The 12,601-nt window shown below is 41.5% G+C and overlaps 1 protein-coding gene across 1 annotated transcript in view; it reads right to left on the reverse strand.

The window, feature by feature from the left end:
- The window catches only part of schip1 (schwannomin interacting protein 1), a 298,684-nt gene that overhangs the window by 272,705 nt on the left and 13,378 nt on the right, over positions 1-12,601 (reverse strand). The window contains exon 5 of the mRNA XM_086036087.1: positions 11,982-12,096. Coding sequence (XP_085892213.1) covers positions 11,982-12,096 — 115 coding nt within the window. The remainder of the gene's footprint in view (positions 1-11,981; positions 12,097-12,601) is intronic.

Genomic DNA, 12,601 nt, shown 5'->3' on the forward strand with positions numbered 1-12,601 from the left:
CTGATTACGAACCTACACTATTAATCCAACATCCTAACAGCATTTGTCAACTGATTCGTACTTTTCACCTCACATTCATATCGCGCTAAAATTAAATCTTATGATTGTCTGAGCCCGGCTTGTACGATCAAGCCTTTTATTTTGCAACCTTGATATCCTCTCCAAGGACTAACTAGCAGTTTGTGTCTCCTTGCATCCAAATGTCCATATTGCAGGAACGCTGTCAGAGGAGGATTACAATGCCTGTGATCTTGTTAATGGATATTAATAATAGATGACTGGAGAAATGAGGAAGGAGGGTGGGAAGGGCGGTGATGTAGTACCATGATAGAAAGAGATCAAGTTGAAGGGGGTGGTGGTTTCCTATCAGCGGAGGTCAGGGCAGAGCTCTCCTCAGCTCCTTACGCCGCTACTCCTCTCACCTCCTGGGATCTCATTACGGCCAACTGGCTGGCTACGAGAACTGAAGCCCATCTGCCTATGAGCTAAAGAGGGGTACAAAGTGGACGTGTGCAGGTTGTGCGCGTGTATGGAAGGGGAAGCAGGAGACGCAAAGCAAACTTAAGAGAAGGCGCCGAGCGTGCTGCCCCAAGTAGCAGATTGTCATTACTACTGCAGATGGTCGGGAGACGCCTGTGGCAGATTTACTTGATGTGTGCTTTGCGCACACGTATGTGTCACTAGCGCACGCCTACGTGAGTGCGCATGCCGCCTCGCGCTTGTCGGTTATAGCAGCATTTTTTTTTTTCTAGATAAGTAACTTAAGTCCGTTTTTCCCAATTTTGACTGAGGCAAGACAACAAATGGGCATAAGAAAAAGCTCATGGCACACGCCAACAAACAAAAACAAAAACCTGTTGTACAAATGGCAACGGGCAGCTACACAGTTTAACTCATTCACTGCCGGACATTTTCAGACCATCTTTTACCCTAACGTTTGAAAATAATTTGCTTGCATAGAACATATTCTTGAAAAAATAATAGGTTTGGGTTGACTTCCACTCTAAAATATATAAATACGTTCCAGGGATTGAATGGCTGGACAGTAAAAAGACAAATATCTCCTTGGCAGCGAATGAGTTAAATAAATATTGATTGCTTAACTCATTCAGTCCCCAAGACATGGCGCTGAATGAGTTTTAACAGGGGACAAGAACTTTTTTAAAAAAGACGGATTAACTAAGCAAGGAGGGAAATGGGTTTTCGTCCGTCACTGTAATCATCCCTAACCGGGTCAAGTACTGACTGACGTGTTGTGTTGCGTTCTTTTAAAAAGAAAGACCACTGTTCTCTTCTGCGATAGTACGGAGTGCCTTTATTCACTGCGCGTACAAGACTTTTCATGTGTGTTCCCTGCAGTAATATTGCACAGGCATAATTCACAAAAAGTGAATAGCAAGTTTTGTATTTTGTTTGCATCAGGTGTGTTGGAGTAGGGAGACATCCAAAACAGACAAAATATGGCTCTCAAGGAAGCAGAATTCCCTACCCCTGGCCTAGAGCCCCCAAAATCATGTCACGTAATCACTGCCTGCATTTCCGACTTGGAAAAAAGGGTCCAATAACTCCAAAGTTGCAGAACATTAATTCCATCCCCTGGAGGACCTTAATGCCCCACTCAACCACAGTCCACAGCCTTAACAGCAGGACAGCTCACATTTCCTGAAGAAGAAATGCTTTTGGTTCTTGAGGTGACTAAGGGGGAAAAGGCTGAGTCGGGAAGGTAAACATCTTTACATTCATATGCACAAGCCAACTGTAACTAAATAAAGACAATGCAGTCTATTGAGGAACAGTAGGATCTAACTGTACATTAGACATAGTTTGTAAACGCAAAGTAGTGAAAGAAGCAGAAAAATATTTAGAGCTCAGTTGAGTCATAATTAACCACTTCCAATTGAAACAAATAATTGCTAATCGGGTGTTTTTTGCATCTCAACTTCCAATCAGCCAATTTACCGAGCACTTTTGACTAGCCTGTCTGCCGCCATCACTGGACTATTGCGCTGTGTGGAGCAGCAAAACCTCCAGCCAACAAACACGACACAACAAAAATGAGCTGGTTCTGGATGGAAATAGCAGTTAGCCACACTAGCTTCAACAGTGCAAAGTGAAGCGCCATCTTCATTGCCAAAATGTTAAATCCAACAATGCGCAGACAACAACTGTGTTGAACTTAATTCAGCATATAAATTGTATGACACGACACCGGCCAACATCACAACACTGACTCCAGTGTATACGTCTGACGTATGCTGTAAATATTTCAGCAAAATGAGATGAGTAGCATGGTCACTTGCAAAATATGCAAGTCTATCCTCAAATACAATGAAATCACAAATGAAAAACATGTCAGAAAATGGGCAAAAATCTTGATAATTGTTTTCCACAGAAAAATCAGATGTTTTCAAATGTATTATAATGATTAAACACAATGTTAATTAGTCTGCTTTCATCAAGGACTACAGAAATATACAACATTTACTGTTGGTAGGCTGAAATTCCAAGAAATTGGACATTTTGAAGTTATGTCTGGCAACTATTAATCGGTTATTAAAATAGTTGTAGATTGATTTGATAATTGATTAGTTTTTCAATTAATCGATTAATTGTTGCATCTCCACACATTAGGTTAGCCTAAAAAAAACACGACTCATTGAACCCTTAAACTGCTGTATGTAGTTTGCATGTTCTCCATGTTGTTGTTCTCCAAAATCCCCAAAACATGCATGTTAAATTCATGGAAGATACTAACTTGTCCATGGCCTCTCCCCCAAAGTCAGCTGGGATCGGCTCCAGTTTACCTGGGATGCTGATGAGGACAAGCGCCATTGAAAACGGATGGATGATGATGGACAAAATGTGTGTGCCTGTGCCTAAGTATGGAGGTGTGTGTATTTTCCACATCCCCACACATTAGTCAACATTTGGCACAGGTCGGACAGGGGCAGAGATGAAGAAGGAGTGACACACACATACCTAAGAATACTCACAAATGTAATCTCACTTTAATGCAGAATGATCATCACTCCAAAAGCCACTCCATGTTCTCTGACTCCCCCTCCTCTTTTCTGCTCATCAGCCATCCATCGTTCCCGCCACATGTCTCGGAGTCATCAGCACGTTCTCATCTTTCCTCTGCCACACAGTCCGGCCGTGATGAATCCCCGAGAAATTTTCCCAATGGGCTTTTACGAAATCAATGGCTGTTTCTTGAGCTCACATGGAGGGGGGTGGGATTGTAAAATATGAGGTTTTATTTAAAAATAATAACAGAGCCAGGGGTGTGGTAAGCACAAATAAATGATGGATTGAACATTAAATACATCTGCGACCTAATGGACTTCCATTTTGTTGAATCGATAGTTGCAATGGTACGTGTCCATCAGTGTTGCCACAGTTACCCTGAAAAGTAACGGTTACTTTACTGATTACTTGACTTTCAAAGTAACTTAGTTACAAGCCTTTCTAGGCTTCACTTCACAAATGTTTAAGGCAGTCTGTTTTGGCCTGACATATATAACCGCTAATGGTGTCATGGCAAACCTGTAAATTTATAATGTACAATATCAATATAATGAATACAATTGGGGACCTCACATAATCACACAGCCTAGTGGGACTTTCTCCTTAAGCTTGAATGTGTTGCTATCCATACTTTTGTGCTGCTAATAGTTTTTTTGTTTTTTGTTTTGGTAGTTTGTTTTTAAACGTAGTGGTAGGTTTTTGAAGCTAGTTAACACTGTCAACAGCACAGGGCATTTAACGTACCTTAATATTTTTTTAGCTGACACAAACTCACAACAGTGACTGTATTTCCAGATTGAAATCACACATCACCCTCCAGCCGCCATTGAATCTTTCATGTGGTCAAAACGTGACATAGCACATACATGACGTCACTCTTCCAGATGGGAATGCTAAATTATGAAGTTTCAGCTGTAAACACTGCAGTTCCCCTTTCTTATGTATTCTATAATGTACAGTTGTGTGCTGTGTGGAGTCCCCTCCTCTATTCTATTAGTAGTTAATTATTCGTTTTGTACGACGTACACGCATTAGGGGACACTGTGACCCAAAAATATGTAATTCCTATTCAATTATTGTCAAATGTTAAACACCGCTACACCCAAGAGGTAGTCAACAGCATTACCATTTAGTAGTGAACGGTAGCTGTATGATGCTCGTCAACATGATCAATTGCTCAGTAATAAGGAAATGTGATTTTGTAAAGTAACTCTAGTCAGATTACTCCACTAGGAAAAATAATGTGTTAAGTTAGTCGTTACTGTAAAAATAGATGCATTTAGAGCAGTGTTTCTCAACCCACATCGGAAGAAATCTCACGGGACACCACTTAGCAAAACAATTCACAAAAAGTGGCTACGCACCGTCATTATGTACCTTCCGTTATCTCGTGGAAGAACATTTTGTTGTTTTGCCTGTTACTATACGTGGTTGGCATAAATATATTAATGAAACAGCTTTTTTTTTTTAAATATATATTTTTTTGTCAAAATAATTGACATTGGATAATTTCCCGCAGCACACCTGATGATCTCTCGTGGCACACTGTTTGAGAATCACTGCGTTAGAGTAAGCGTTACTTTCTAACACGTTAACGGCATAACTGGTGTCCATATGGCGCAACCCCAAGCAGTGTTGACATTAACTTCTCTCTTTATTTATTTTACTGTGGAGCATTGCAGAGATAAGGTCTGAGAGTTTTGTAATTAGTCACAGCCTGAATGAGCCCAGTTATTGAAAGATAAAATTCAAAAGCATTACAACGGCGAGAATCACCTCCCCCCATTATGCTGATTTACTGCCCAGATTCTATTATGTGCAACCAGCTAAAAACCTAATAAACACGGATTAAATATCCCCATCTTTAACGTAACTGTGTCTCAAATGAAATGTGAAATAAAAATAAAAAGCCGCGCAGCTTAGCTCCGTGTCCATGACGATGTACTCGGATGGCATCCAGTTCATATTATGCACGAGCAATTACATTTTCTACCATAACCCATACAAATGTGAGGAGTTACCGCCGCCCAGGAAGCCGACTGGGCCGCGTTTTGACAGTAAATAAGCTAATAGGCAAATGGCACGGCTATTAAATGAGTTAAACCCGATCGATGTCAACTCTGGAGCAGAGGTATATAAATTTATTTCCAATGAGTCACCGACTGACACCAATAAAGCAAGTCATCTGTTAGCATCTGTCTGCTGAAACGAGGGACTGGTAGTGTGTGTCTCCGTGGATAGGCCTAGCTGTAGCTATGTGTGTGGGGGAGAGCGAAGGATGACTTTGGAGCGAGCGGGTGGGGAACGGGGGGGATTGAGGGAGAGGAGGTGAAGGTATGGATGAAGCCGTCACTTCTCATTGCGAGAGTGTGGACCAGTGAGAGATGAGAGAATGATCTCCCACGCAAGGCTGCAGGAATGCTTACACTAACACTTTCTCGCTGCTACAGCAATGGGAAAAAAAAAAGTCACGGGGCTGGGAGCAGATCAATGTCCGCAACACAAATACGCCTATGGACGCATAAAGTTGCCTGAGCCCTGATGATGCTATAGTTCCTCCTTCACTGGCGGTCTCTTCTATTTATTCTCGATTCCCCATCTTACTGTATATTAACGAAGGAATAGAAGTGTGTTGTTACTTCCTGGGTAATGATGCTTCAGCACTTCATCTGCAACAAAGCGGTGATCATTTCAACAAATGAAACCGATGGACCGCGACTCACTGGCGAGCTGTTCAATGTGTACCTTGCCTCTCGGCCGTAGTCAGCTGATATAGGCTCAGATTCACCTGCAACCGTAATGAGGACACGGAAAACGGATAGATGGATAGATGAAAAAAAATAGAACACACTGAAGACACTTGGACAAATCTGCACATGAACCTAATAACACAAATCTAGTAGGTAATACTGTCCCAGCCGTCACAAACATGTCAACATATATATTGGGTTGTTTGAATACTGAATTGTCTTGAATGTTTATAAAACAAGTATATTAAGTTCATTGAAGACTCCGAACTGCCTTTAAACCTTTGCTCATCCAGGTTTCGTGAGGACTGAGGCCTTGTCTAGACGTAGTTGTTTTTGCAAAAGGCGGATATTAGCCTGCGGTGAGCCCTACACTGTAAAAAAATGTTCCATCAATTATGTTATTGTAACTTAAGTGTGTAATGTGTTTCAACACATCAATAAATGTTTTCAATTGTTAACATATATTCATATGTTCCAAGGTAAAAAACTATTTTAAGTGAGTTGCCCAAACAAAGGGTAAAATTAGAAAACGTCAACTTGAAGTGAAAGCCTCAGCTTGTTAACACACAACCATATTAATGCGCCGCACATATAGTACTCGAAAGTTACATTTGTTATATATTGAATATTATATGGCCTATAGAGAGTAATTAAATACTTTTATAAAACTTTTGTCATCCTACAATTTAAGAAACACTAGTGAGGAACCTTTACTCTTAAACAAAGGTAGCGACTTGGCGGAAGAACACTGAATATAGATCTTTGTGACGTACTATGGCGGTGTAGACGCGGGCTGTTTAGGAGAAGAACTCTGGTAGAAGATGACAACAACTACGCGAATATTAGTCGAGTAGAAAAAGAATGGCAAAATAAATAATCACTCCAGTGCGACCACGTTTCTCGGTGGTACATTTGGCTACCGGTTTGGCAACGGACTAGCCGGGCTCTACCTGCGAATATATCGCTACCCGGAAGCGCCGGCCCTCGAGTGACGTCTGCCCTGTGTTCCCCCGACAAGCAGGAGCAGGTGAGTAAAAATAATTATTTCTTCCTATTTTGTATTTCTTCATAATCTGTTTCCAATGTGGCAATATAACGAAGTGAGGCTACAGGCAACGCTGCCATCATTTTGGGGGTGAAAAACCTCTGTTAGTGTTGTGGCTATATTAGCCTCTGACTCGCTAACAAGAACAGCTATTTTTTCGTTTAAAACAGAGTATTTTTGTCGTGGTACCGTGAGTTACACGAGAATAAATGTATGTTTTTGTTGTTAGGTAAAAGGGACAATGCTGCTAGTCATTTCATCCCGCCGTGTGTGATGGCGGCATTGAAAGGCAGTTTATACAATAGGACATATGTCAAACCTGGACAGAAAAAAAGAACTCCATAAATCCATTCAATGTTAATAAGTTAATAACCACAAATATCTAAACATTGTGGGCTTTCTAACAATCTCTAAAAGCTGACAAATAAGAAAAATGATGGGGGTGAAAGAACTATAATGTTTTACCTAATTAGAATCAATGGGAATCCTTCTAGGTTAATCTTTTAAGTCGTGTTGGGAAAACTGCGTTGCTACAGCTGCAGCTGTGACAAAACATTTTTTTTTTTATTTTATGAAATATCTTCTTATTAGTATATAAGTCAAAATTTCACAACACAAGTGTTGTGTTTCGTGGAGTACTCAGAGCCATTATCCACCAACCTTTTGGTGCTCACAAAATGGCGGTGATTCTCAGTCTTGTGCCAGCAAGCTGAACTGATGTTGAAAAGTGATTCATTCTTCTATCTTGTCTTCTGCTCACATACAGGTTATTTTAAAGTTACAGTTAAGTGTGAACATTCAGTATAAGTGTAAGTATTTGTGAATGTATTTCTAGCAAAAGACAACAAGCCTAACTATTGTTGATTAAGTGACTAATAGTTTTTTTTGTTGTAAGTATGGATTCATATATTTTTGACAAAAGCCAGTAGGCATAACTGTTGATTATAGTGACTTTTTATGTTACAGTGAAATGACAGTGAATTGTGGAGACAATGTAAGTACTGTGAATATATTTTCGTGGGCTGAACTGACGTTGACATTGATCGTTTTTCATTGAAAACATAAAACTCCGGCCACAGTGGAAGTTCGCGGATATCTGCGGACAAGCGTTTGGCTGTGGACAGTAAGACCCAGAGATTTACGTCGTCACTATGCGACAAAAATGCTCTGACGTCACTTGCACGACGTGTTTTCAAGAGAGTCAACATGGATGCCCGCGAAGCTGCGTTGGTTAAAGCCATTCTCGAGGCGCTTTTTGCTGACTTATTTGTCCGCAACCAACGACTGCTTCGCGTTGAAAAGTTTAAAAGCAGTTCTGACCTCTTGTCAGTCCTCCCGAACGCGTTTGGTGCCGTGTTTTTGGTTTTGTAGAAGTGACATCAAAGGGCGGAGGTTCCTTCTGAATGGACAGTATTTGGCTAACTACTGCCGCCTAGAGGCTTGGCATACCTGTAAATGCGTTTGAAAACACACTTCCGTGGTGCAGTGTAGCTGTAGCAAACGAGGATGTGTATTCCAACACGGAGTGGGGGAGAAATATTCGGTTGTTTAAAAAAAGCCCGGCTATGTGTAGACAAGGCCTGAATTGCCTCTAATGTTTACCAAAACATGCCGGCTGGAGTAATTGAGGACTAAATTGTTATGGAGCACCACCTGTGTCACCGTTGAAAAAGCTTAGGTTGTGAAATGCGAAACAAGCTGCTTCTTAATCACAGACGTTAATTCTAGATCCAACTGTCCCTCCTCTGCAGATCTTTATCCAATCACATTAAGCACTAATGTGCTTTCCCTGTATCCATCCTTTACAATCCAGAATTTGTTATTTCGACACCACCATCCCACTGTCATAAAACGTCCAAATGTCACAGTGTTGATTTGCTAGGAGCTGACATGCTGTGTCTATTAAAAGCTGCACCAGTCCACACCCCTGCAGGATACTACCTAGTTTGGAGCAACTATGCCTTTGACGCACACCCAACCCCTGCAAGTGGGCAAAGTAGGGGAAAGCGGTGTGTTCAAACTGTCAGATCTATTGATTTCGTATCAGAAAGCCAGGGAAGGCGAGATTGGGGCATGTAGGGCTTGGCACCTCCGTGTATAGGTAATAGTTTACAGCAGCCCCGTGTCCGTTGAGGCTCGGCATACAAATACACGCGAGAAGACTCCCAGGGAGATGTGCAGCAGCAGTTGCGGGTAAGTTGACATGGAGACAAACTGAGTTTAATTCTTGGTATTGTTACTGGAGAGTGTTTGGAGATGGAAAGCAAGGAAAACTCCCAGTGGATGTTGCAGTCTCGCACAGTGTGAGCGCAGGAGTGTTGGTTTGTGTGTATGTGTTGTGTTCAAAAGGGGAGTTTCATGAAAAATGCATGAAGCACGTTTGAACCCTGCACTCTAGCCCATCCCCTCCCCTTACAGACCAGCAGCTTACCAAAGTCCTTGGAATCCATAAGAGCGTTCCACACACTTCAACTTAGGTGGGGTGCATACTGTACATACTGCTTATGTTCAATACCTTTTTTTTTCATACCAATACCAGTACGAGTATTCACTCTTTGAGTACTCGCTGATACAGAGTAGAGATACCTCTAATGCTTTTGATATATAATATTTTATTAAACACACTGACAAAACCTTTCTTTCTGACATAGATGATGATTCGCCAATGGATCAGGCTGCCGCAGTTTAGCTACAACTACTGCAGAGAACTGACTCAATATCAGATTTTAATTTTAAGTACTGGTGGCAGGTATCAGCAGCCTCCGCAATTACCGCTACCCAAAAATAAGGCCAGTACCGGTACGCGCCTATCTCTAGTACATACCAACGCTCTGGAACAATTTCGCATTTCAATCAAAGTCAGCAAAAGTCAATTCTGTTCAATTGTTACGAATGTGCTGTGAATGGCTGTCAACCAGTTTAGGGTACCCTGTCTCTCGCCCAACGTCAGCTGGGATATTTATTCTACTAGCCGTGACCCTAGTTAGGATAAGCGCTACAGAGACTGGACGGATTTATGTTGTCAACATTGAGCTCGAGCTGACGCTTGCATCCGGTTTGGGGGAGAACATCGTGGAGACATCGTTATGGCATGGTGTGCTGTGTTGGACATCTTGATTACACCACAAGCCGAGTTTTTCCTCATCATGTGTAGGGTCTTTTACAGTAAAAAATTGGTTAAGATGTTAGAAATCATTACGTGTATACATACTGTACCTCCATAACATAGCATAACATAACATAACATCCATACTAGTGCCAAGGCACAAAAGGCCACTTTAGTTGTTCAGAAGCCTGAAGAAATCAATGTGGAAAAGGCACAAGAACTGTACTGGGTGGCACTCAGTGAAAGCTATAATATATTTCTGAGAAATTCCATCTGACCTGTTTGAATGAAACACTAAGTGGCAGTAAAAAAAAAGTGGAATCATGTTTTTTGTTTTTTTTTAACCCAGCTCTATATACCCCAGATGGCACCAATGCAAGTTTGATTTTAATGGCAAAAACTAAAATCTTTGGCTGGTACCCTTACATGAGGTCCTTGGGTTATAAAGGTACCAACATACGACATTGCAAGGTGATCTAAGAATACTTTGGCACAAGAACACACTCTTAGTTAAGGCAATACTTACTGTTTACATTTGACTGTTGTATAACCTTTCATTATAAAAATATTTGCGTTGATTATGACTTCACTACCGAATTGGCACAGGCTAGTGATAGACTATGGCGTGTTTGGAAATATTGTATGTACAAAACTGGGTTAAATCACCTCAGTAGGATTTAAAGGGAAGATAGTTTTGCTAATACAACAACAATAGGTGACCAAAACATACTAAGTTAAGGCTTTTTATGTTGTCATACAAAGGAAACCCATGCAAAAAATGTCTTTTTGGACTAGAGAACACAGTTTGACTGAGGACAACAAGCCAAAATGCACAGGGAATTATATACATACAGTATGTATATATCCTCTATGCATGTTCATATGGACACGCTTGAGGTAGAGGCAGAAATCATGGCAAAAAATACAGGAAGATTACAGGGTGAAATCAATGACCATCACTCCTGCACTACTTCCCTAAAAACAGCTTTTGTATGCGGGTGAACCAGTGTCCCAGTTTGAATATTAATAATAGCCCTGACACACAAAGTCTCCAGAAGCTACTGTGGATTTATAGTCAAGTCCTGCACGCATCTAGGAAAAAAGATATCTTTTTTTTTTGTTTTTTGTTTGATAAGTGGGTCAATATGCATAATTTTAGGGCACTTTGTTAGCTGCAAAGGATATGTGTGTATGTGTGTGTCAATTTGGCTTTTAAGTTACAGCAACTTTGTAATTAAGAAGCCATTTGCAGCTGCGCTAATGAACAACAAACTCCTTCAAGCAGAACAAACAAGCTCAAAACAAACATGCATACACACAGTCTCACCAGGCGACCAGTCCATCTGTTCGTTAGGCGAATCTTGAGTTTTTTTATTTGTGGCCACACACACACACAAAACCACACTCGCACACCAGTGAGAATGCAGACATGACATCATATTTTTCTGTCTCTGAAAAGGGTTTGTACTGAATGCATGACTGGAGCTGTGCACGCACTGTGAAGGCAGCACACTGTGTGTGTGTGTGTGCGGGTGTGGGTGTGGGTGTGTTGGGTTGTGTATGAGTCCTCGTCTATCATTTCAATGTAAAGGCATCTTTTATTTGCATTTGTCTCAGGCGCTGTTGTGACTGTTTATCTTCAACACATGTCTATTGTTTGGATGCCATGCCCTGTGAGCACTAATTTCTAACCCGTCTCCCTCGGGAAGCACAAGAGGTGGGGAGGGATAGGGAGGGAGGTGTAGACAGGGGAGGACACGGCCAAAGACACTTCATTAATCAATCAACCAGCATTGAAAATTTATCTAATTAAGGGCTAATTAAGGATCTGGGCGGCAAGCCAGCTGGCGCCCTGATCCGCCAATGCCGACGCGACCCTCGTGCCGCCACAGATGACACTGAAGGTAAACACACCTCCCTTCTTTCCTCCATCGCCCCTTCTCCCTTATTAGTCTATCCATTCGGCACAGCAGATAAGGCTCACAAGGCTCACAAGGCTCACAAGGCTCACAAGGCTCACAAGGCTCCTGTCACAGCATTTGTCTTTTCTTACCGGGAAAAGGTCAGTGGTCGTAACTGTGTCATCTGGACTCTGGCTGCTTCCGTTGCTGTCATGTTCCTGCCAGCTCCCTCGACGCGACACGCTGGCGCGCCAGGCGCGCTGGATACTGGAAAATGAAGGAAGTTTGAGTAATGGCGAAGAAAATAAATTCACCTGAACTCACACAAAATGATGCAGAGTGGAAAGCTACAGAGAGGGCCGGCAAACATTTTTGCCCTGGCAAATGCACATTAGGTACACCAATATCTAATGAGAACTATTACATTATCAAATTAGAAACACTTGCAAACAACGATAGACAATAAAAAAAACTCTCAACTCTAAATTACTTTTCAAGCATCTGTGTACGGCTGTGAATGTTTATAGGCGGAGTCCTGACCTGTGATTGAATGTCAAAGCCAAGAGCAAGGGCACAAGGGAAAGAAGAAGAAAACTGTGGAAGCAGATATTATCATTGTCCCTATCCTCAGGTCCACACTGTAATATCTGTAACTTTAAGTGTGTGTGGCTTTAAAAGGCGTGGCCTTGCTTGGTGAGTGACATTAAAGTCAAGTTACCGGTAGTTATAGTTTATAAAAAAATAATTTAAAATAAACATAAAAATACTTTTA

The sequence above is a fragment of the Filicampus tigris genome, chromosome 7 (genome assembly GCF_054856515.1).
Source record: "Filicampus tigris isolate MCC_2025a chromosome 7, RoL_Ftig_1.0, whole genome shotgun sequence".
In the NCBI taxonomy this organism is placed as follows: Eukaryota; Metazoa; Chordata; class Actinopteri; order Syngnathiformes; family Syngnathidae; genus Filicampus; species Filicampus tigris.